The 24,021-nt window shown below is 53.6% G+C and overlaps 1 protein-coding gene across 4 annotated transcripts in view; it reads right to left on the bottom strand.

The window, feature by feature from the left end:
• Window positions 1-1,290: 1,290 nt before the first annotated feature.
• The window catches only part of ZNF710 (zinc finger protein 710), an 80,895-nt gene continuing 58,164 nt past the window's right edge, over window positions 1,291-24,021 (bottom strand). For all 4 annotated transcript variants that reach the window (XM_024349367.3, XM_063795358.1, XM_009429819.4 and 1 more), the window contains exons 2-5: window positions 14,904-16,389; window positions 10,237-10,428; window positions 9,216-9,390; window positions 1,291-3,824 (exon numbers count right to left, since the gene is read on the bottom strand). In XM_024349367.3, coding sequence (XP_024205135.2) covers window positions 3,655-3,824; window positions 9,216-9,390; window positions 10,237-10,428; window positions 14,904-16,361 — 1,995 coding nt within the window. In that variant the 5' untranslated portion in view covers window positions 16,362-16,389 and the 3' untranslated portion in view covers window positions 1,291-3,654. The remainder of the gene's footprint in view (window positions 3,825-9,215; window positions 9,391-10,236; window positions 10,429-14,903; window positions 16,390-24,021) is intronic.

Below are 24,021 nucleotides of genomic sequence, written 5' to 3'. Positions count from 1 at the left end.
TCACTTTCACCATGCATTGGCAAAACTAGAAAAGTAAGCTTGTGAAAAATTGTTCTCGGCCGGGCACAGTGGCGCACGCCTGTAATCCCTGTACTTTGGGAGGCTGAGGTGGGTGGATCACTTGAGGCCAGGAGTTCGAGACCAGCCTGGCCAACATGGTGAAACCCCATCTCACTCAAAATACAAAAATTAGCCAGGCGTGGTGATGCGCACCTGCAGTCCCAGCTACTCGGGAGGCTGAGGCAGGAAAATGGCTTGAACCTGGGAGGCAGAGGTTGCAGTGAGCCAAGACTGCACCACTGCACTCCAGCCTGGGTGACAGAGCAAGACTCTGTCTCAAAAAAAAAAAAAAAAAAAAAAAAAAAAATTGCTCTATGTAAGTTTTTTAGCCCCATGTAAAAAGGAAAAATAAAAGTTGCTCTAAAGCTACATATAATCAAAAGGACTGTCCTCTGCATAGTAAGTTCTGCAAAGCTTCTACTTTTTGGTGTTAAAATGTCCTGGAGAAGAGTTGTATAATCTTTATAAAGTCCTGGCCAGGTGTGGTGGCTCATGCCTACAGTCCCAGCACTTTGGGAGGCCAAGGTGGGAGGATCACTTGAGCCCGGGAGTTTGAGGCTGTAGTGAGCTATGATTGCACCACTGTACTCCAGCCTGAGTAACAGAGTGAGACCCCATCTCTCAAAACCCCATCTTACAAAGTCCCTTTCCTAAATACTGGGGGGACTCCTATGGCTCCTGAAACCTGACCATTGCGGTAGACTGAGTGGCTTTGGAAGGGCTCTAGCCCTCCATCCACACTGGTGACCCCCCGCTTGCTTTTCCTGAGTAATGCCCTGAAACTCTCAGGGCTATAAGAAGAAATGTGGACTGCTGGCTCCAGCAGGCCCAGCTCCTGGGAGGAAGCTCAAGGCTTCCTGCCTCTTCTTGCCTGTCACCAGCACGGGGCTGGCAGCTCTGCAGAATGCAGCCTCTGAAGCCCAGCCTGGCATCGGGAGCTGGCTTCTTTCCTGAAGCCATGTGGGTGGGTAGGGAGGGGAAGCAGCTTTTCTCTGCAAGTGGTGGGAATACAGGGGCCGTGGCCCACACCACTCTCTTGGGCCCGGGGCAGCTGGCTATAGGCGCCTGGCCCTGCAGGGGGCCATTCCAGTGCAGAGGATGGTCTCAGCCTCCCCCGGGCCCTGGAGAGTGCAGCCCTGCTGTGTGGGGCTGGGAAGTTTTGCTGGGAGTTCCTGCTGGGAGTGAGGGCCAGGTCCCCAAGAGCTGGGGAAAGAAGCATTTGCAGTCACCTCACTAAAGAATATTCATTTATTTATAATTATTGCTAAGTAAACTTCTCTTTTAAACAGGAACATAAAAACACAGTAGGGCTTTGCACAAGTGGAATCTCTAAACAGTTGGTTTGTATACATGTCAAAATAAGTTAGAATGGAATTTGTCCAGGAGTTTCCAAGTCACCCGAGAGGCTGTGCACCTCTTTTGAGAAGGTTAGGGAGGGGTACAGACAGGAGCCTTGCCAAGACCACCCCCCAGCTCAAACTGTGAGTTGTGCTGTTTCCTCCTCCTAGCTTTGCCCAGGTCCAAGGCACAGGGCAGGGGGCGTTCAAGTATCGAACCTCACAGAGGGCCAGTGCTGACGGCGGGGCTGGGGGAGGGAAAGGAGAGCCCCACCCTGGGGGCCAGACCTTCTCCCTTCAGTTTCCAAGACCAAGGCCACTGCACTGGCAGGAGGGAGGAGGAGGAGGAGGTACAGGGTTCTTTTTGGTACCAGGGGACAAAGACGTGGGAAGAGGTAGTTGCAGGGGATGATGCCTTCTGCTCAGCAGGAGAAAATGTCTTATACAGTGACGGGGTCACTGCCACCTGAGGGTCATCATGGCGGGCACCTGGGAGGTCGTGGGGCTTCGGGGTCTGGAAGCCATACTTGGGCCACCTTGTCCACCCCTCAGTCCTGATCACAGTCACCCTGAGGCCTGGCTTGGTCCTTCACTTAAGGATCCAGCCTTGGGGGTGGCTGCGCTGCAGACTGGTTCCTCCCACCCCAGGCTGTTCCCTTCTCCGGGTTTCTAGGCTGAAGCTAGTGGCTTCATCTGTGCCTTTGGGGAAGACCCCTGCTTGCCCCTCCCCACTGAGGCCTCAGGAGGCAAGTGGGTGGGGGGTCCGGGTGCCCTAGAGTTCCTGAATGTGCTATTTCACTGCCCTGGGCCTGTCATCTCTGGTTCCAGGGGCAGGAGCTGGCGTGGGAACAGAGGGGAAGAGAGCAGGCGAGCGAGGGAGCTAGCTGTTGGCTGAGCAGAGTCAGCAGCCCTGACAGCCGAGGATGGGACATGGGACAGAGCAAGTCAGCGACTGCAGGAGCGAGGCAGGGGTGGAGGGCTTCCCAGCTCTGCCTTCTCCTGCCTCCCACCCCAGCCTGCTGAGGCTGCTGCCAGCGGCTGCACCTCCAGGGCCAGGGTGACAGTCCCCATGGAGCCCCAGTCCTGCCCGGCCAGGCTGCTCGGGGTGGGTGGGTAGGAAGCACGCACAGCACATTAGGAAGCTTACGCTTGGAAAAAGAAAATGCATCTCCATCAGAAAAGGTCATAGGTGACACACAGTTGGAAAGAAAAAAATAATAAGTTACCTTCAGAAGACCTCCTTTGCTCAAAAAAACCCTTGATTTCCCTCTGTGGGCTTTACTTTCCTTTTTAAAATACGTTGCTCTTTCGGGGAAGCTGCTGACTCGTGGCTATCCCCGTCGCAAGGTGGACACTGAGGAATAAGAAATGACTGCGGTCCCCCTCCCCGACAGGTGGTCCTGGGCCTCCCCCAAGGACAGCCCTTCTTGGTCCCCTGTGATGCCCTCACTCCGCCCTGCCCTGCCCCATGCTTCTGGTTTTGTTAGTGTGTGCCTGACGCGGGGCCTGTCCTGGCTTTGTTCCTAGTGGGGGCCCCCTGGTGAGGCACTCCAGCTAGGGTCGAAGTGGATGACATGTGTTGCAATCCACTTTAGGGACACCCACTTCCAGAAAGGGATGTAGGACAGGGGTCTTCTGGGGGCTGGGTGCCCCCCAGCTGTCCTGCAGGCCAGGGCCAGGGCCACATGCACACCTGGCTTGAGGAGCACATGGGAGACCCCGGGAGGTAGAAGGCAGAGTGCCCTGCCTGGCGGTCTGTCGACAGGGCGGGGAAGGGGGCCTGGACAAGGTAGAGGTGGGCAGTACTGGCCAGAGGGGAGCTCAGACATCCTTAGAGGCAGGAGTTGGCCGTGAAAAAGACATGGCTCAAGTGGTCTCTTCTTCCAGTGTCAGGACCCCTGAAGAGCTCTGCTGGGCCTGGAGAGACCCCGAGGGCCGGTGCCCTTGTGACCTGTCCCCAGTGGCCCCACTTCTCCCACTCCCCACGGAAGCAGGCCAGGGAGACCCAGATCTGGGCCTCGCGTGTTCTCCTTCCCTTGCTGGGATGCCTGGGCCTGTGCTGGCTCACAGCCGGGGCCAGTAGTACAGTCTCCATTTGGTCTAAAGGTCCCTAGTGGTGCAAATGACTCGGGGAGGGAGGGCTCAGAACAGTGGGGCAGTAGCTTGTTTCTCGGCTGCAGGAGGTGCAGCCTGCAGCCCATGGGTCTCACCCCCATGCCCTCGCCCCCGGTCCCCGTTAGGGGTGGCCCAGCTTGCGCTATAGCACGTTGTAGTAGGCCATCTCTTTCATGGCCTGTTCAGTGAGGACACTGGCCTCGGCGCTGCTGTCCACGCTCGCATAGCTGTAGGCGTTCTCCTCGAAGTCCTCCATCTCCTGCTGGCCGTCAAGCTCTGAAGGGTCAGTGCCTGTCAGCTCCATCATGGGGTCTGTAAGAGAGGGGCACAGTCAGACCTGGCTGCCGTCTCTCGGGAGGAGCCAGTCACCCCCACGCAGGAAGCTGATGGCCTTTCTAAAGAGAGGGCTTCCCAGTCACGGCCTCCAGGAGTCTCAGCTGCTTCTCAGCCTTCCCACCCTCAGACGCCTCAGGGTCCTGTGGCTTCTAGCTGGGTCACCAGACCTAGGCCCCAAAGCTGAGTGTGGGGGAGTGGGTGCTATCAGTGAGGGCCTTTGTGGTGGAGAACTGCAGGACTGGCCTTGAAGCCTTCTTTGGGTCATTCTTCCATTGACCCGTCAAAGTCACTAAGCCCTACTTATCCCTTCTCTGCAATGTTTCTCTGGCCACGGGAAGCTGCCTGTGTGACATCACCTTTGCAACACTCATTAGCACCTGCTGCATGCCAGCCACTTCGCAGGCCTCGCCTCATCCAGCAATCACAACAGCCCCATTTAGCAGCTCAGAAGGCTGAGGTTTAGAGAGGTGAATCAACTTGCCAAAGGTCACCCAGCACATGCTGTTGTTCTGAGCCACTGTGCTGCTCTGCCTCACGCTGCTGGAGGGTGAGGCCTCCTGCCAGCAGCTGTGCTTTTCTGTTGGTTCTAGCCATTGGTATCCTTGGGCCTGGCTCTCCAGGGACAAACACTCAGGGTAGGTTCATAAAGATATGTCAGGCAAAAACTCTTAAGAGGCCCCTTGTAATTTCATAAAATTGAAATCTCATTATAAAGCTCTTACAGGGGAAGCCCAGGGTAGGATCTGGGGGACCTGGGAGGCTGGCAGGGGCTGTGGCTGGCCCCCAAAGTGCATTCTGGCCCTGTCCGCTGAGATGTGTGTGTTTTGGGGGAAACAGACCCCAGGCTGGGGGCAGCCCTGACAGGTCTAAGGCAGGCTTTCTCAACCTTGGCACTTAGGGCCATAATCCTTTGTTGTGGGGCTGTCCTGTGCATTGTAGGATGTTTAACAGCATCCCTGGCCTCTACCCATGAGATGCCAGGAGCATCACCCCAGGTGTGACAACCATAAATGTCTCCAAACATGGCCAACTGTCACCTGGAAGACAAACTCATGCTCAGTTGAGAACCACTGGTCTAAGAGTAATCCCATCCCTTCCCAATTAGTGGTTCAGGAATAGGCACGTGACCCAATCCTGTTGAATGGGTCATGAGGAAAGGCCTGCTAGTAAGTTCTTAGCACCTTCTCATTGGTGTCAGAGAGCTAAGGGGAGCAGGCTGTCACTCTTCCACTGGATGTGAACAAGGAAGCACACACCCTGACGGCCGCTGGCAGCCATCTTGTGACCATGAGGATATTTGCAGCTAATGCTGTGGACAGAGGAAGCCTCACCCTGATGTCACTGTTGGCAAGCTGAATCAGCCAGCTCTGAAGAAGGCCTAGACTTTGAACCATTTCTTTTCTTTTCTTTTCTTTTCTTTTTTTGAGACCGAGTTTCGCTCTTGTTGCCCAGGCTGGAGTGCAATGGTGCAATCTTGGCTCATCACAACCTCCGCCTCCCAGGGTCAAGCGATTCTCCTGCCTCAGCCTCCCAAGTAGCTGAGATTACAGGCATGCGCCACCATACCCGGCTAATTTTTTTTGTATTTTTAGTAGAGACGGGGTTTCTCCATGTTGGTCAGGCTGGTCTCGAACTCCCAATCTCAGGTGATCCGCCCGCCTCGGCCTCTCAAAGTGCTGGGATTACAGGCGTGAGCCACTGCGCCTGGCCCCATTTCTTTTCTTTCTTTTTTTGACAAGGTCTTGCTCTATTGCCAAGGCTGGAGTGCAGTGGTGCAATCATGGCTCACTGCAGCCTCAAACTCAAAGCGATCCTCCCAACTCAGCCTCCCGAGTAGCTGGGACAATAGGTGTGCGCTACCACACCTGGTCTTGAGCCATTTCTTAATGGATTTCCTTATTGTTTAGGCCAGTCTGAATGGGTATCTGTTACTTGTGCCTGTAGCATCTAACCCACTGTGAGTCTTCCGGACTTTATAAAACAAGGTCACTTGACCCATATCTTATAGATTTGGGCTGTTTCTTCCCTCAGTCCTAGTGCCACACCCTCATGTTACACAGCTGGTTTCAAAAACAAGCTAAATAAAGCACCTTGGGGGCCGGGCGCAGTGGCTCACGCCTGTAATCCCAGCACTTTGGGAGGCCAAGGCAGGCGGATCACGAGGTCAGGAGATCAAGACCATCCTGGCTAACACAGTGAAACCCCGTCTCTACTAAAAATACAAAAAAATTAGCCAGGCGTGGTGGCGGGCGCCTGTAGTCCCAGCTACTTGGGAGGCTGAGGCGGGAGAATGGCGTGAACCCAGGAGGTGGAGCTTGCAGTGAGCCGAGATCGTGCCACTGCACTCCAGCCTGGGCAACAGAGCAAGACTCCGTCTCAAAAAAAAAAAAAAAAAAAAAAAGCACCTTGGGAAAATTTCTACTTGTGGATCTCTGTACACCATCCCCATTTTGTTTATTAAGTCTATTGGTCCCGTCCTGTGGGCCCCAGAGAATAGTCTGTAGCATTTTTTATAAGGACATTGATCCACCTCCCCAAAGGACAGCCCCATAGTTACTAGATCGTTCTGTCTAGAATGTATGCTGCCTTCCTTCTGCATACGCATCAAGCCTGGGCTTCCCAGACCAAGGCTGTATGAGGGAGGCGGGGACCTGGAGCCCAGTCGTTCCAGGGCCAATCACTTCATTCTGTCATCTGGTACGGCCAGGAATAGAGGAATTCTAAGCATCCCTGGTGACTGAGCTCATATAGAAAGAGGTTGTGCCTTAACCACCCCGAGGAACAAGGTGTACAGGGACAGTCTTTTTAAAAAATCTTGTTTGGGTGGTGGGATGGGGGTGGGGCGATTTCTGGTAAAAACTGGAAAACCTGCTAAATGAATTCTTTTTTTTTTTTTTTTTTTTTTTTGAGTCAAAGTCTCACTCTGTCACCCAGGCTGGAGTGCAGTGACACAATCTCGGCTCACTGCAACCTCTGCCTCCCAGGTTCAAGTGATTCTCCTGCCTCAGCCTCCCGAGTAGCTGGGATTACATGCATGTGCCAACACGCCCAGCTAATTTTTGTATTTTTAGTAGAGATGGGGGTTTCATCATGTTAGCCAGGCTGGTCTCGAACTCCCAACCTCAGGTGATCTGCCCACCTTGGGATTTGCCTCCCAAAGTGTTGGGATTATAGGCGTGAGCCAGTACGCCCAGCCTAACAAATTCTAAAAGAGCTGTAACACTGACAGTCTCTTCATGGTCCCAGTTATTTCCAAAAGGGTACGTTCTGCTCTGGTTCCTTCTGGTGGGTTAGCAACAGGGCAGATCCACTAGAATACAGCTCTCAAAATCTACTGCACATGGAATCACCCAAAGTGCTTTACAAAAATCCTGATCCCAGGCCACATTCCAGATCACTTGCATTTGAACCTCAGGTCCAAACTCAGGCATCAGCATTTAAAACATTCCTCAGGTGACTCCCAACATGCAGCTGATTTGCCAGCCAGCCCTCTGCAGTCTGGATCAAAGGTTCTCAACGTGAGGTCCCTGAACCAGCGGCTGCTTTGCTAAGAACTGGGAACTTGTGGGAAAGGCAGCGTCTCAGACCCCACCCCAGATCTACTGAATCAGAAACTCTGGGGGTGGGGCCAGCACTTTGTTTCAACAAGCCCTCCAGGAGACTCTGAGGCACTAGTCTGGTCCAGTGGGTCTCAAACTTGACTGCAACAAATGGCCCAGAGATCTTTTTGAAGTGTAGAGTCTGACTCAGCAGGTGTGGGTGGAGCTGAGAGGCCAGCAAGATCCCAGGTGGGGCTGACGCTGCTCATCCTCCTACCACATTTTGAGTAGCAAGGAGCTACCAAGAGCAGCTACCAAGAGCAGACAGGGTTTCATTCTCGTCTACTGGAAGCAACCTTAATAGACAACTGAAAAACAAAACAAAACAACTGAGATACCTGTTTCTGCCAGAAAACCCAGGCCATTCACTGGTCAGCTGTTCCAAAACCAGAGTTAAGCTACTGCAGCTGTTCCCGCGTGCCTGACTGCATTCCAGTAAATAATCCCACGTGGAAGTCAGCTCACCTGGTTACTGCCAAAGCATGTTCCCAGCTGGTGTGACTCAGAGGCACACCAGAATTTCTTTATTATTATTTGGCGATAGGGTCTTGCTTTGCCACGCAGGCTGGAGTGCCGTGGTCCGATCACAGTTCACTACAGCCTTGAACTCCTGGGCTCAAGTGATCTTCCTGCCTTAGACTCCCAAGTAGCTGAGATTATAGGCACACGCCACCACACCCAGCTAATTTAAAAATATTTTTGTAGAGACCAGGTCTCACTATGTTGCCTGATTTGGTATCAAACTCCTGGCCTTAAGGGATCCTCCTGCCTCGGCCTCCCAAAGTGCCAGGATTATAGGTGTGAACCATCATGCCCAGCCAGAGCACCAGAAATAGCTCCAAACTGTAGAAGGAGCCTCCCTGTAGCGCTGTCGGCTCCCCCCTTCCTGTGGAGTCTCCACAGCAGTCCCTCCCCACCATGAGGCCAGAGAGGCTAACAGCTTTGCTGTCACCCAACAGAAATGCTTTAAGTACTGACCACTGCTGGAGGGAAAGGCTACCGCTAACACTTGGGATGTTTTCTGACAGCCTCTGAAACTTCTACGAACTGCTGAGGCATAGGATCCTCTCCTAAAATTTCTCCCAGATCTTAACGTCAGGCCCGTCTGGCCCTTTCATGAGTATGTGGGTTATAGTCTCTGGCAGGCACTTGTGAAGAGTGTGACTGATTGACACTTTTTTGCCTTGGTTGCTGGGAAGCTCAGATCTCCCCTCTGCATGTCCCTTGCCTAGGACCTCCCATGGTGTACTTGGAGTTGGGACCTCACCTGGCTCTCCCTTATCTTTCCAGCTGCCATTTTTTCCCCTTTTTAACTTTCTTTCCCATCCACTTATTTGAAATATTATCTCACGGTAACGAAATAAAGTGTCTGTCACCTCCTGCTGTGTTGTCATCTTGCATGAGCTATCTAAGTTCTCTGTTCTTCAGTTTCTGCATCTGTAAAACGATGATAATGACAGAGCCAACCTCGCTTTGAGGATCACATGAGTTAATAAAGGCCTGGCACACAGTTAGCACTCAATAAATGTTAGTTATGATTTTTATTATATTGTTTACGTGATCTCATTTAAGTCCTTTGAAGAAGACATAAATATCCCATCGTTATTGTCATCATGGCCTTCCAGGGTCCCCCCCTTCCAGACCTGAGCCCACCCCAACGAAGTCTCAGCCTTGGCCAGCCTCCCCACTCCTCTAACTGGGCAGGAGGCTCCTGAGTGCGTCATGTTGGTATCATTCCTGCTCTGTCCATTGCGCTTGGCCCACCCACCTTGGCTGTCCAGGCCGATGTCCATGACGCCATGCTTGACCTTCATGTGCCGGCTCAGGTTGCCCTTGAGATTAAACTTGCTGGAGCAGTAGGGGCACTTGAAGGGCTTGCTGCCCGCGTGCAGGTGCATGTGGCCCAGCAGGTTGTACATGCGGTTGAAGGACTTCCCGCACACCTAGAACACATCAACCCGGTGTCCTGAGCCTGTGGGGAACCTGCTTTCCCCGGACCCCAGCCCACTCCCACCTCTATGGCTGGGCCAGAATCCTATTCTTTTGTTTTTTTTTTTTTTTTTGAGACAGACTCTCACTCTGTTGTCCAGGCTGGAGTGCAGTGGCATGATCTCGGCTCACTGCAACTCTGCCTCCTGGGTTCAAGCGATTCTCCTGCCTTAGTCTCCCGAGTAGCTGGGACTACAGGCACGTGCCACCACGCCCAGCTAATTTTTTGTATGTTTAGTAGAGAAGGGGTTTCACCACATTGGCTAGGCTGGTCTCGAACTCCTTACCTCAAATCATCCACCCACCTCAGCCTCCCAAAATGCTGGGATTACAGGCATGCACCACCATGCCTGGCCCAGAATCCTGTTCTTTATGGACAGTTCTCTCTTTATGCTTTTCCATGTGACCCCAGACACCCGAGAGACAGGGACACAAGCCATCCATTGCGGGTCACTGCTCCTGTGAGTCTGCCCCACTTTCTCTGAGCTGCAGTTATCAGAAACCCAGGGCTTGGATCTCTAGCTGCACTAAGCCCTCAGGCTGGGGTCCTTTCTCTGTGGCTGCACCATGACCTTCACTCCCTCCCCAGCTCTCAGAAAAACCCAACTTCAGCAGCTTTCAGGATGTGAATCCCCGCCTGCCCTCCCAACCCCCAAAGCCCAGGCTAAGTTTCACCCAGCCGGGGCTCCTCTTGCCCGCACTGGCCAGGCTGGCGCTTGGTGGGCCACAGCTGCTGCAGGCATGCTGATTCCAGACCACCCTTGGGGAGGTCCCAGCCCCGGGGCCTGATGAGCTGGTACCTTGCATTTGAATGGCTTCACGGGCGAGTGTACAATCATGTGGGTCTTCAGGGTCTGCTTCTGCACGAAGGTCTTGAAGCAGATGTGGCACTGGTAGGGCCGGACGCTGGTGTGGATCAGCATGTGCCGCTTCATGTTCGCCTGTAGGGTGAACTCCCGGCCACACACCTCGCACTTGAACTCCTTCACGCCCTGTGGGGTGGGGGGTGATGGTCAGGGCCACACAATGGGCACAGCCTCTGGCAGTGACCCTTGGTGGGGAGCCGGGTAGGGGCAGGGCCATAGCATCACAAAGGCACACTTTCTGGGAAATGTCTCTTTTTGAGGGTATTCCAAAATAGGTAACACTTGTTTAAAACCACCGAAGAATGTGGGGGCAGAGCCACTTACTCCAGGAAGCCTCTCAGTAATAGAAATAGGCTGTGCTTTACTGTAACGATCCAGATACCTGCTGTCTCCTGCCCCCAGGGTGGATGTGTACATAAGGTCTGTACTAGTGCCCTAAGGCAAATGTGTGCTCATTCATTCATTCATTCAACAACCATTTACCAGGCACCTGCTCCAAGCCAGTACCACACTAGGCGGCAGGGGTCTGTCGCCAAGAAGACACAGGGTCTGCCTGCTGTCTGTGGACTATTTCATCAGATCAAGGACACGTGTATGTGTTTTTATCCTCCATGCTGTCTCTTGGTGGCCTTTTTGGTTCAGACCCTTTTGATAATATGATTAAAGCTATGGACACCCCCCCAAAAATGGCACTTAGGTCTATGTAGAATTTCGAAGGGTCTCAAACTCCCAGAGCCTATCCACTGACCTCTTGAAAGTGTTTTCCTAATTTCCCTGGTGATAACAGCCACCTGTAGTTCTTATCCAACATACAGCCTTGCAGGCCGCTCCCTGGAGGGTCTAATTCATGGGGCCTGGGATGGGCCCAGGAATTTTTATTCTCAACAGGGCCCCCAGATGATTCTTATCATTGATGGACTTTGGGCTATTCACCCCCAGGAGACATGGATTCCAGGAGAAAACCCACTGGTTTGGACTGTGAACTTTCTTTTCTACGGTTTGGAGGTCACTCCCAGAGCAGGACAGGGTGTTGTGTGCAAAGGGGTCCAATTTATTATCCATGGAGGAAAATTAGGATAAAAGCTGGGAGCTGGGCTGGGCACGGTGGCTCACACCTGTAATCCCAGCATTTTGGGAGGCTGAGGCAAGAGGATCACCTGAGGCCAGGAACTCAAGACTAGTGTGGACAACATAGCAAGACCCTATCTCTAAAATTTGAAAAAGGCCGGGCACGGTGGCTCATGCCTGTAATCCCAGCACTTTGGGAGGCTAAGGTGGGCAGATCACAAGGTCGGGAGTTCGAGACCAGGCTGGCCAACATGGTGAAACCCTATCTCTACTAAAAATACAATAATTAGCTGAGCGTGGTATGCGCCTGTAATCCCAGCTACTCAGGAGGCTGAGGCAGTAGAATTGCTTAAACCCAGGAGGCAGAGGTTGCAGTGAGCCGAGATCACACCACTGCACTCCAGCTTGGGTGACAGAGTAAGCCTCCGTCTCAAAAAAAAAAAAAAAAAGTAAAAATAAATAAATAAAAGAAATTTTTTTTAAGTTGGGAGCTGTTTTCTTTTTGATGAGTTAGTAATTTAGTAGGAACCCAGTGGGACATGTGTCTGTGGTCACAGCTGCTGTCTTAACTGCTTGTTTGGTATAAAAACTTTGTATTATAACTTAATGGTTCCCGTGTCTATGTCTCTTAGCAGCAGGGACTGTGTCTTGTGTTGTATACCCCCTCCTGACACATCGCAGATGTGTATGACCACCAGGGGGCCCTGCCATTCAGGAGTTTCTTTTATAAACACATGATGTGCACATTGTACAAATTTAGGCTGATAATAGGGACATTTCCAGTTTTATTAGCCTTTGGTTTTTGCTTTCAGCTTTTCTTCACAGTATTAACACTCTGTGGACTTGGGATTTTTTTTTTTTTTTTTTAAGACAGAGTCTTGCTTTTGTTGCCCAGGCTAGAGTACAGCGGCACGGTCTTGGCTCACTGCAACCTCTGCCTCCCGGGTTCAAGCAATTCTCCTGCCTCAGCCTCCCAAGTAGCTGGGACTACAGGCGCCCACCACCACGCCCAACTAATTTTTGTATTTTTAGTAGAGACGGGGCTTCACCATGTTGACCAGGCTGGCCTCGAACTCCTGACCTTGTGATCTGCCCGCCTCGGCCTCCTAAAGTGCTGGGATTACAGGCGTGAGCCACTGTGCCAGGCCCTGGACTTGGGATTTTTAAGTCCCCCAGTAGAGGAGAAAGATGGCAAATATATAGCATATATGCTGTCACCCTGCACAATCACTCCTTGCAGACATTAACAATCCATCATAGGGTTTTATTGCCAAGCCTAGATTCAGTTTCAGAATCCTTTTCTCTTTTTGGAGACAGAGTCTTGCTCTGTTGCCCAGACTGGAGTGCAGTGGCGCAATCACAGCTCACTGCAGCCTTGACCTCCTGGGCTCAAGCAATCCTCCTGCTTCAGTCTCATGTGTAGCTGGACCACAGGTGTGTGCCACCATGCCTGGCTAATTTTTTGATTTTTTTCTTTTTTTTGAGATAGAGTCTTGCTCTGTCACCTGGGCTGGAGCACAGTGGTGTGATCTCGGCTCACTGGAATCTCTGCCTCCTGGGTTCAAGCTGGGACTACAGGTGCACACCACCACACTCAGCTATTTTTAAAAAATATTTTTAGTAGAGCCAGGGTTTCACTATGTTAGCCAGGCTGGTCTCAAACTCCTGGGCTCAAGTGATTCTCCTGCCTCAGCCTCCCAAAGTGTTGGGATTACAGGTGTGAGCCATTGCATCCAGCCCAGAATTCTTCCTTTTTTTTTCTTTAAAAAAAAAAAATGTCTTGCTATGTTGCCCAGGCTAGAGTGCAGTGGCTATTAATAGGAGCAATCATAGCCTCAAACTCCCGGGTTCAAGCAAACTTCCCACCTCAGCCTCCTGAGTAACTGGGACTACAGGTGTGCAGCACCATGCCTGGCTAGACTCTTTCTTGACATTACATTTTAGGCAGCTACTAGCAGTTGACTGCAGGAGCCTCTGCAATGAAACCTACAAATTGCTGGTTTCTAGGCCTGGCAGGGTATTAACAGCTCCCCAACTCCCTATAGTGTCTACTGTGAGAGACAGGGTCACAAGTTTGACCTGGAGTATCACTCATAGGCCACCGTTATGGGGAGAGGAAGCTCTATGTACATTCAGCTTTGAAGGGTAAAGTTGGTGGGATTTCGGTGGAAACCATGGGGCAGCCAAGTACCAGAGTGGGATTGTGGGACCCAAGGGGCCTCATTCCACCTACCCAGATATGAGGGCCTCTCAGAGGAGGTGATATTGGCTGAAAAGCGGGGAGGCTGGTGGCTGAAGGCGGGGAATGGAGGGCAGGGGAGTACGGGTCAAGGCTGGGTTTAGGGACATGGTAGATTAGAAAGTGCTGCTCAATTTCTGCCTTCCCGAGCCACTGTGCCTAGTTTAGCCATATTCTAGAACTACCTGTACTTTTCCATAACAAATATTTTTCCTTACATCTTCTCTGCTTTGAAAATTAAATATATTTAGCCTGTTCTTAAAGGGAAGTCACAGGTTTTGATTTGCTTTTGTAATGACAAGGAACAAAGGACACCCTCTGTACTTCTGACCACTGAGCCGGGACGCCTCCCTGTTGCATCCTGGCCTCTCTCTGGCCTCTGTCCTCCCATCTAGAAAATAGGGAGGGTAAGATACTTCAGTGATTCTCAAACTGTGTTCCTTGGGTCTTGCAGGGGTTATAAAAATGATTTTTTTTTTTGGAGACAGGGTCTCAGTCTGGTTGCCCAGGCTGAAGTGCAGTATCGTGATTTCAGCTCACTGCAACCTCAGCCTCTCAGGCTCAGATGTTCCTCCCACCTTAGCCTTCCAAGTAGCTGGGACTATAGGTGTATGCCACCACACCCGGCTAATGTTTAAATTTTTTTTTTTTTTTTTTTTTTGAGATGGAGTTTTGCTCCTGTTGCCCAGGCTGGAGTGCAATGGTGTGGTCTCGGCTGACTGCAACCTCTGCCTCCCGGGTTGAAGCAATTCTCTTGCCTCAGCCTCCCAAGTAGCTGGGATTACAGGCATCCACCACCACACCCGGCTAATTTTTGTATTTTTAGTAGAGACAGGGTTTCACCACATTGGCAAGGCTGGTCTTGAACTCCTGACCTCAGGTGATCTGCCCGCCTTGGCCTCGCAAAGTGCTGGGATTACAGGCATGAGCCATCACGCCTACCCATGTTTAAATTTTTTTGTAGCGATGGGGTCTCATTATTTTGCCCAGGCTGGTCTCAAACTCCAGGACTCAAGCAATCTGCCTGCCTTGGCCTCCCAAAGCGCTGGGATTACAGGCATGAGCCATTGTGCCTGGCCAAATACATGTTTTTGAATGCATAAAGCTTTACTACTTAAAAAACTAATTTCAATTAGTTTCTAATACTAATTGATTTCTAATACTCATCAAAATAAGTACGTAACGATAAAACTAGGAGACCACCTAAATGGTCCCATCTGGGACTTTGGAAAGTACTGGATGAAAAAGTGGCAGGAGGGGCAGGCAGATGCCCAGGCCCTGGGAACGGCCTTACCTTGTGGGTGAGGGAGTGCTGCTTGAGGTGGTGAATCTGGCTGAACTCCATGCCGCATTCAGTGCACACGAAGGGTCGCACGTTCTGGTGCTTGAGCATGTGGTTCTGCAACTGGCTGCGGTAGTGGAAGGACTTGTCACACTCGAGGCACTGGTAGAGGGTGGGGCCCTGGTGGGAGGCCAGGTGGCGCTTGAGCTGGGTCAGGGTGGAGAAGTCCAGGCCGCACTCGACGCAGACATGGCAGCGGCCACTCTCATGCTTCACTTCGTGGGCCTTGAGCTCGCTGGGGTAGGCGAAGCCGCGGCCGCAGAAGTGGCAGCTGTAGGGCTTGACCTCCGAGTGCAGCAGCATGTGGCGCTTGAGGTGGCTGGTCTGCGTGAAGGCCTTGTGGCATACCTGGCACTTGTGGGGCCGGGTGCCCTGGTGCGTCAGCAGGTGCGTCTGCAGGTGGCTGGGCTGCTTGAAGAGCTTGCTGCAGTGTGGGCACGAGTGTGGCTTGATGCCGTTGTGGCCCAGGATGTGCGTCACCAGGTTGTACTTGGACGTGTAGGACTTCTCGCACATGCGGCACTGCCAGCGCTTCTGGCGGTCGCCCGCCTCCACCAGATAGGAGTCGTCAATCTGCACGTTGATGTCCAGCCGATCCAGCTGGGCCTTCTTGTGGCGTTCCACGGTCGAACCCGCCGTGTCAGCCTCGAACTCACTGGCCTCCTGCCACACGAAGCCCTGTTCCGGCTTGACAGGCTCCGGGGACTCCATGCTGGGGGCCTCGGGGTCACTCAGGGGGGCCAGGTGGGGTGGCTCGAACCCACACTCTGTGGGCAAGGCCTCTGGCCCAGGCAGCGCCATGCTGGGCTCGGGGAAGCCATCCCGGGCCGGGGCCGGGAAGTGAGGGTCATATGGGGCCACGTCCAGCTCCGGCCTCGGGGTTCGGGGCAGATGCCGGAGCGTCCGGGGCTTGCGGCTGAAGGCGCTGAGGTCGATCATCTTGACGGCGCTGCTCTGCACCAGGGCGTCGCAGCCGCCACTGGCCGCCTCGGTGGGGGCTTCTGCTGGCCCTGCGTCCTTGTCGTCACCCGGCACAGAAACCTCATAGACCTCCTGTTCCTCCTCCTCCACCTTCTCGAACTTGACCTTGGGCACCAACCGCACAGGTGGCCGCGTCTTCCGCCGGGTGTGCTTCTCAAAGGCTGCCTCCACCTCCAGCACCTCCTCCTCCGCCGGCTCCTCCAAGGCCCTCCCGTTGCAGGCCAGCTGGTAGACGTTGGGGCCTGGTGGCTCGGGCTCTCCCATGGCTGCTCCTGAAAGCTCGGGCCCCAGGTCCGGGTAGAAGGCCTCGGCGCTTATGGTAGCTCCAAAGAGCTCATTTTCGGAGACCAGGCCAAGCACGGCGGCCTGAGCCAAGGACAGCACCACCACGGCGTCCGTCTGTGTCCCTGAGTCCATGAAGCCCTCCATCCCGTGACGGCTAGCTAGGAGGGCATCGCTGTGGGTGGACAAGGGAAGGTTAATATTGCTGGCTCACTGCTGCACAGACAACAGACACAGCACGGACAAGGGCTTGGCTGATTTTGGGTGTGTCTGGCTCTGATGTCTTTTCTACTCCTGCCTTGGGAACAGGGCACACTTATTATAGGGAGCAGTGATTCCTGCTGTGTATCTGACCATCTCCTCCATCTCCCTGGGAGATCCTGGGGTAAGCTCTGCCCCCTTGCTGGCCTCAGTCTTCCCATCTGTACAACAGGGAGGTGGGATTTCCTCAGTTGTTCTCAAATTGTATTCTACACGTCCTTCAAGAATTCCTTAAAAAGGCTGGGCATGGTGGCTCACATCTGTAATCCCAGCATTTTGGGAGGCCAAGACAGGCAGATCACCTGAGGTCAGCAGGAGTTTGAGACCAGCCTGGCCAACATGGTGAAATCCTGTCTCTACTAAAAATACAAAATTAGCTGGGCGTGGTGGCCGGCACCTGTAATCCCAGCTATAGGAGGCTGAGGCAGGAGAATCACTTGAACCTGGGAGGCGGAGGTTGCAGTGAGCCGAGATCGCGCCACTGCACTCCAGCCTGGGCAGCAAAGTGACACTCTGTCTCAAAAAAAAAAAAAAAAAAAAAAAAAAATCCTTAAAAATCGGATTCAAAAATGCAAAAAATAAAGATTCCACTATTTAAAAACTGATTTTAAAAGGCCCACCTACTCAAATGTAATATGTGCCACATTCTAACACATTCTACTGTAGCCCCACTGGCTTTGTTGCCAAAGTAATTAATTTGCACAGACCTTGGGACTGTGTGGTGAGGTGTTAACTGTCATTATTGGTAATGGCTCGGCTGTATGAACGAGAACGTATGGCAGAAACACAACATAAAAAAATAAACTAGGTGCTGAGGCCGATCTCAAACACTGGCTGTCACTTGTCAGCCCCGACGATAAACATCTGCATCTATCACAAGCGGTTGTTGTTTTTCTTGATTAGCTAAATGTTATACATTTAAATATCTAAATTTATACTGATAAAAATATCACTTTTATCTGATTTTATACGTTGGAGTTCCATGTCCGATCTGATGTGAAAGAAGAGCTCCTTGACAGCTAACATGTTTGAGGCCACTATCCGAATTGAATGCTCAAACAGGCTCCCAAGTTCACATTCACAATCTCTCAACTAACGTTTTTTTCTTTCTTTTTGATTAGAGATAGGGTCTTGCTCTGTTGCCCAGGCTACTGTGACACAATCATGGCTCACTGCTGTCTCAACCTCCAGCACTGAAGTGATCCTCCTGCCTCAGTCCCCCGAAATGCTAGGATTATAGACATGAGCCATTGTACCTGCCTCTAACATGATCTTCTAAATAGTGCCAATGTGCCCACGTGCCCAGGTACAAACCCCCAGCACAGCGGCCTCTTCCCTCGCTGGGGGCTCCAGCCACATATGGAGGCACCTGCTCCGTGAGCCGTCTGTGGAGCCCGGTCTTTTCACCCATGGGTCTTCCCACCTGGGGCAGCCTTTTCCCAACCCTGCTGACCCCTGCTCCTCCCACCAGCCTCCGAGGCGTGGCTCGAGGTCCACCTGCTCCTGGAGCCATCCCGGCTCTCCTGGCCTGCCCTCGTGCCCTCTCCAGGCTTCCAAGGACTGCAGCACGCCAGGCAGTGGCGACCTCCTCCTGGGCCTATACCCCTTGCCCTGGTTCAACACCTGGCACATCAGAGGAGAGGGGATGGCATTACTGGGCGACTCTCGCCTGCTTTGCTCCCAGGTCTCCCAACGGACCAACTACCAGCCTCTCCCAGGGCCACGGTCAGGCACACGGTCAGCGGCCCTTCCTCAGGAAACCGGCTCCGGGCAAGGCGTCCCCCTCCCCCCAGCGGCCAGCGGAGCTTCCCCTTCCTGAGGACGGCTAAAAATACCCCAGACAGGAATTTAGCCTCCTTGAAACGGACACCAAAGATTAAACTATTAAGCTTAGAGTGAGGCTCTCATGGAAGGGATCAGATAGAAGGAAACCTCGGCCTGGGGGGTCAGGGTGCATCTGGAATAGGCCGCAGGGGCTAAACCTGCTTCCAAACCACCACACCCCACCCCAATGTCCAGCTGCTGGGAAATGCAGTCAGTGAGGACCTCGAGTGCCAGCTCAGTCACTTGCAAGTGACTAAGCAAAGTCATGCCAGTGGCTCAGTTTCCCTATCTGAAAAACGGGGATGAAAACACTCACCCATGGAAGGGTTGTGAGGGCCCAGGGTCCTAACACAGGTGAAGCAGCTTGGTTCATTATAAGGCCCTAACCAACTGTAAAGAATCACTGTTGGCGGGGGCATGGTGGCTCACACCTGTAATCCCAGCACTTTGTGAGGCTGAGGCGGGCGGTTCACTTGAGGTCAGGAGTTCGAGACCAGCCTGGCCAACATGGTGAAACCTCATCTCTACTAAAAATACAAAAATTAGCCAGGCGTGGTGGTGGGTGCCTGTAATCCCAGCTGCTTGGGAGTCTGAGGCAGGAGAATCACTTGAACCCAGGAGGCGGAAGTTGCAGTGAGCAGAGATCGCGCCATTGCATTCCAGCCTGGGTGTCACAGTGAGACTCTGTCTCAAAGGAAGAAAAAAAGAACCATTATTATCTGCCCAGATCTCTGGGAGAAGGCTTTTCTGAAAAAAGCCACAGAGCCAAGAGATGTTTCCATTCTTGGGCCCCAAATTCAGCAAAGCTTAAGTGATTCTGAGGACAACCACTAGAGACTGAGAACTCATTCATTCATTTGTACAATAAATAGCCGCTAAATCCCTGCTATGGGTTAGGGCTTGTGCCTGGAGACAGCAAGGTGAATGAGGCAGGGGTCCTGCCCCTTGGGCCACCCCCAGCGCCCTCCAGCCACTGTCAGTTTTGCAGAGCACACTGAGGAGCATGGCTGCCTCCTGTCGCGACAGTCCGTCTGACACAGTACCCAGCGGCAACCCTCCTGTCTGTTGTGGGGTTTGGGCAAATGATGTGTTCAGCAGTTTTTGTAAACTTCCCCAAAGGCAGGACCAGCAAGAAGGAGGAACTGAGCGTCAATGGCCAAGCCAGTGCTTCCCCCTTGGCCCTGGATGCTGAGTTCAATCCAGGCTCTGCTGTCTACTAGCCGTGTGACATCAGGTGATTCTCATCTCTATGGGGGGGAAGAGGCTCCTGACTCATGGGACAGTGAGATGAGGATGTCAGTGTCGTTAGTTCCCTTCCCTCTCCTTTCCCCTGCAGCCTAATACCAGGAATCAGCCCCCTCCCGCCAACCTCAAGGGCGCAGGCATAAGGAAACAGTTAACACTGCTTTAGAGGTGAGGAGAGGGCAAAAACGTCAGCCAGCGAACTGCCCGTGGGAGCTGAAGTGTGGTTCCCTACAGCAAGGGTAACCATGGAGCTGACCGTCCACACCGGGCCCCTTTCTACAAGGGGCCACTCCTTATAGTCACACCAGGACACCTGAAGCAAACCCCTTCCCATATGAACAGGTAGTTTGGACTTGAGAAGGTGCGTCTGTGTCAGGAGCCTGTGCTTGGCTGTAGAAAGGGACTAACCCAGAGTCCTTGTTCCTGAGGGTTTGTGCCTAAGTGGGGGCAGGGCAGGGGCACAGAAAGCTGCCAACAACTGACGACAAACACCACGGAAGACCTACAGCTTCTCATTACAGACACTCACGAGGTCCCCAGTCAGCCATTTAATACTAGGAACAACCCGGGGGGCAGGGGTGGGGTAGTGTGCTCCCCACCTCACGCCCCAGGAAATCCAGGCTTGAATAACACACTCCCAAGTGCCCCATCAATGAAGGGGGAGTTGGGTCTGCAGCCAGGCCCGTGTGGCCCCACAGCTGGGTCCCATCTGTGCTCCTGCAGCTATGCACCCGCGGAGGTCACACCCGAGCCCGGCTCCTCAGTTCTCAGGAGCTGTCCTGGGTCACCACAGGCCAGCAGGGGCACGTAGGCAAGACCTGGGCAAACTGCAACATGACGGCTCGGGCTGCTTCCTGGCTGGCTGGTCCAGGGCCCCAGCAGGCTGGGGGAACTGGGGTCTCTCCTTCTACTAGAAGTCTTCATTGAGCTGCCGCGCACCTGGGCAGTTGGCCCCACGCTTTCTTTTACACTGGCCTGGAGACTTGGCTGAGGAGAACACACACCACCCTGTAATGCTCTCTTTGCGAGGCTTATGGGGGCAGGCCCCGTGTCCATGTTGTCTTGTTCACTGGGGCGGCCAGGCAGGCTCTGTGTGTGTGCGCGTGCGTGCGTGTGTGTATGCAGAAGGGGCTCTGCTGAGGAGGGAATCTAATTTACCTGCGTTTCGCATGTGTGTTCTGCCTGCCTATCGCACACGGAAATGAGGAGTGGGGAGGCCCCGTATCACTCTGTTCTCCCTCCTCCTGGGCCAGCATTGTGGCTAGTGTCTCCTCACCCGCTCTGTTCCATCTCCCAGGCTAAACCCTTCTGTTTATGTCCTGGCACAGGGCCGTCCAGGGCAGGGAGAGAGCCTGCCAGGTGTGCGTCACCTGTGTGCCAGGGCTGCCTCCCCACCCAACCCAAGGCCCCTCTGTCATCCGCCTGGGGCCCCACTGTGGCCCCTCCCTTCTTAGAGCAGGGCCTCTCCCACCACTTGTGCTGAGGACTCAGAACAAAAGCTCCCCCCATGTCCAGGAGAAAGGGGAGCTCAGACTGCCCCAGGCTGGCGAGATGAGGGGCGACCACTGGCTGGGATGTGGCGTGGCCTCCCACCAGGATGCCCTCGGTCCCCAGGGTGGGGAGAAAGTCAATGTGAAAGGCGGGGAAATAGACACAGATGAGCTGCCTGATTGTAGTTGTGCTGGGAGTGGGGGAAGGGAGGACATATCAGAGAGAGAGAGGGAGAGAAAGGGAGAGGGAGAGAAGAAATGAAGAGACAGGGAAGGGGGGGCAGAGGAGGAGCCTGAGTGAGGGGGAGGGAGAGAGAATGAGGCTGTGGAGGCCAAGAAACAAAGGCGGGAGGGGGAGGGGCGTGCAGTGACACCGGAAGCCCAGGACTGCCCTATTTCCCAGGGCTCGGCACCTCCACCTCCCAGGCCTGAGGGCCAGGCCAGCCCCTGGGGAGGGAACAAAGACTCATCGTCTGGGGGCCGGCAGGGGACCTTCCCCACCCAAGCAGGGACGCCGTCTCCTCAGAGCTCTGGAATCTCTAACTGTGACTTCACCTACGGCTTTGCCCCATGGGTCCTGTAAAGGCTGGGCAAGTCGCTGGCTCCTCCACCTGTCTCCATTTCCTGATCTGTAAAATGGGCACAAGAGCCTACTTGGAACGGGAACTATTGACCTACCTGCTGGTTACCAGGGTCCCTTCCCCAAGCTGTGACAGCACCTCCTCTCATCCCACACTGCTCACAACAGTGCTCCTTTCCTCTCATGGGGACCCCATCACTCTAGGAGCAGAGGAGGGTCGGGTGGGATCAGGGTGGCTGGTGTCCCTTGGGACACAGATCTCAGGGCAGAGAGTGGGTGAAGACACCCAAAACCTGGTCTGGCACGACAGGAGCCATTTTGAAGGAAGAACCAACAGGACCCTGTGGCCACCTGGACACTCTTTGACTAGTTCCCACCACCAGGGAGATCTCAAACACCAACTGAAGGGCGGGCGCGGAGGCTCACACCTGTAATCCCAGCACTTTGGGAGGCTGAGGCAGGCGGATCACTTGAGCTCAGGAGTTTGTGACCAGCCTGGGTAATGTGATGAGCTCTCATCTCTGCAAAAAAATGCAAAAATTAGCTAAGTGTGGTGGCATGCCTGTAGCCCCAGATATTTGGGAGGCTGAGGCAGGAGAATCGCTTGAGCCCAGGAGGCGAAGGTTGCAGTGAGCTGAGATCACGCCACTGCACTCTAGCCTGGGTGACAGGCGTGAAACCCTGTCTCAAAAAACAAAACAAAACAAAGTATAGAAATAAAGAAAAAGCAAGCAAGCAAACAAACAAAAACAACCAATAGACAGAGGTCTGGGGCTTCTGCCAGGCCAGGCTGGGGACATCACCAACCACCCGTGATCAATGTAATTTGATGACTATTTCCTGAGGGTCCAGTGAGCCCATACTCCCTGACACAGCCTCAGCAGTGCCTCGAACTTATCCTGGAAGGGAGGCTTGCCTGTTGGCTCCTCATCTTGGCCTTGAATCACCAGGTTGCTCAGAGACTGCAGTCTCCAGCCCTGCAGCTGAACCTCTGACTTTTTATTTATTTATTTATTTTTTGAGACAGTGTCTCGCTCTGTTGCTCAGGCTGGAGTGCGGTGGAGCGATACTGGATCACTGCAACCTCTGCCTCCTGGGTTCAAGCAATTCTCCTGCCTCAGCCTCCAAAGTAGCTGGGATTACAGGCGCCCACCACCATGCTCAGCTAATTTTTTATATTTTTAATAGAGACAAGGTGTTCACCATGTTGGCCAGGCTGGTCTCGAACTCCTGACCTCAGGTGATCCACCTGCCTCGTCCTCCCAGAGTGCTGGGATTACAGGCGTGAGCTACTGCGCCCGGCCTGGCTTTTTATTTTTTTAAGAGATGGGCCTTCCTCTGTTGTCCAGGCTGGAGTGCAGTGGTGCCATCATAGCTCACTGCAGCCTCAAACTCCTGGGCTCAGGCAATCCTCCTGCCTCAGCCTCCCAAGTAGGTGGGACTAAAGGCATGTGCCACCACACCTGTCTAATTTTACATTGTTTTTGTAGAGGTGGAGTCTTGCTAAGTTGCCCAGGCTGGTCTTGAACTTCTGGGGTCAAGCGATCTTCTCACCTTGGCCTCCCAAAGTGCTGGGATGACAGGCCTAAGCCACTGTGCCAGGCTTGAGCCACTGATTTAATGCACATTTACTAAACCTATTAGGTGCTTGCTTGTGGGTAGATAGAAGGGGCAAATTAAAGTTCTCACCCTTGGGGAGTTGACTTGCGTAAGCTCAGTCCACATGAAGCACCCGGATCTCTGGGAGGCGGGGGCTGCAGTATGGGGGTGGGGTGGGGACAGGACTGAGGACTGGGTTCCGTGGAGGCAGTTCAGGACCCAACAGAGCAAGAGCGGGGAGGGGGCTCCTGACCCTGGGTCTGGCATTCAAGCCCTCCAGGATGTGGCTCTGGGCCTTTTGCCCCTTGGAGTCCAGGGCCCTGGGGCTGGAGAGGCTGAAGCTGGAGTGGGCGGGACAGGTAACCAGGTGGGAGGAGAAGAGGAAGTTCCAGGCCTGTACACCCGCTGTGAAAAACATGCACGGGATTTCACCGCCTAAGGAAACCAGCCTCTTGGTTTCCCCTGTTGTCCTCCTCGCAGGAGGCTTCAAGGGAAACTCTACTCACATGCGCAGAAGGGAAGAGGAAGCGAGAGCTGGGAGGCCTGTGCCTCGGGGCCCCTTGCCACAGTCTCACTTCTGCCCAGCCCACAGGCCTCAGGAGCCAGAGGCCCAGGGAGCTGCCGCCGGCACGGGGGAGGGGCAGGGGAAGTTCGAGAGTCTCTTCCTCCTGCGATCCTGTCTCTGCCTTGCTTCCCCTTTCTCTGTGGACAGATTCACTGAGCCCCACCTCTGGGAGTCAGAGTGGCTGGGCCCCTGACACAGGGCCACCAACCCACAAACCCCCGTGATGTGCACCATACCCGGCCC

Source organism: Pan troglodytes, chromosome 16 (assembly GCF_028858775.2).
Source record: "Pan troglodytes isolate AG18354 chromosome 16, NHGRI_mPanTro3-v2.0_pri, whole genome shotgun sequence".
NCBI classification, from domain to species: Eukaryota; Metazoa; Chordata; class Mammalia; order Primates; family Hominidae; genus Pan; species Pan troglodytes.
The sequence above is the reverse complement of the archived record's forward strand: the minus strand, read 5'-3'. Positions and strand labels throughout refer to the sequence as shown.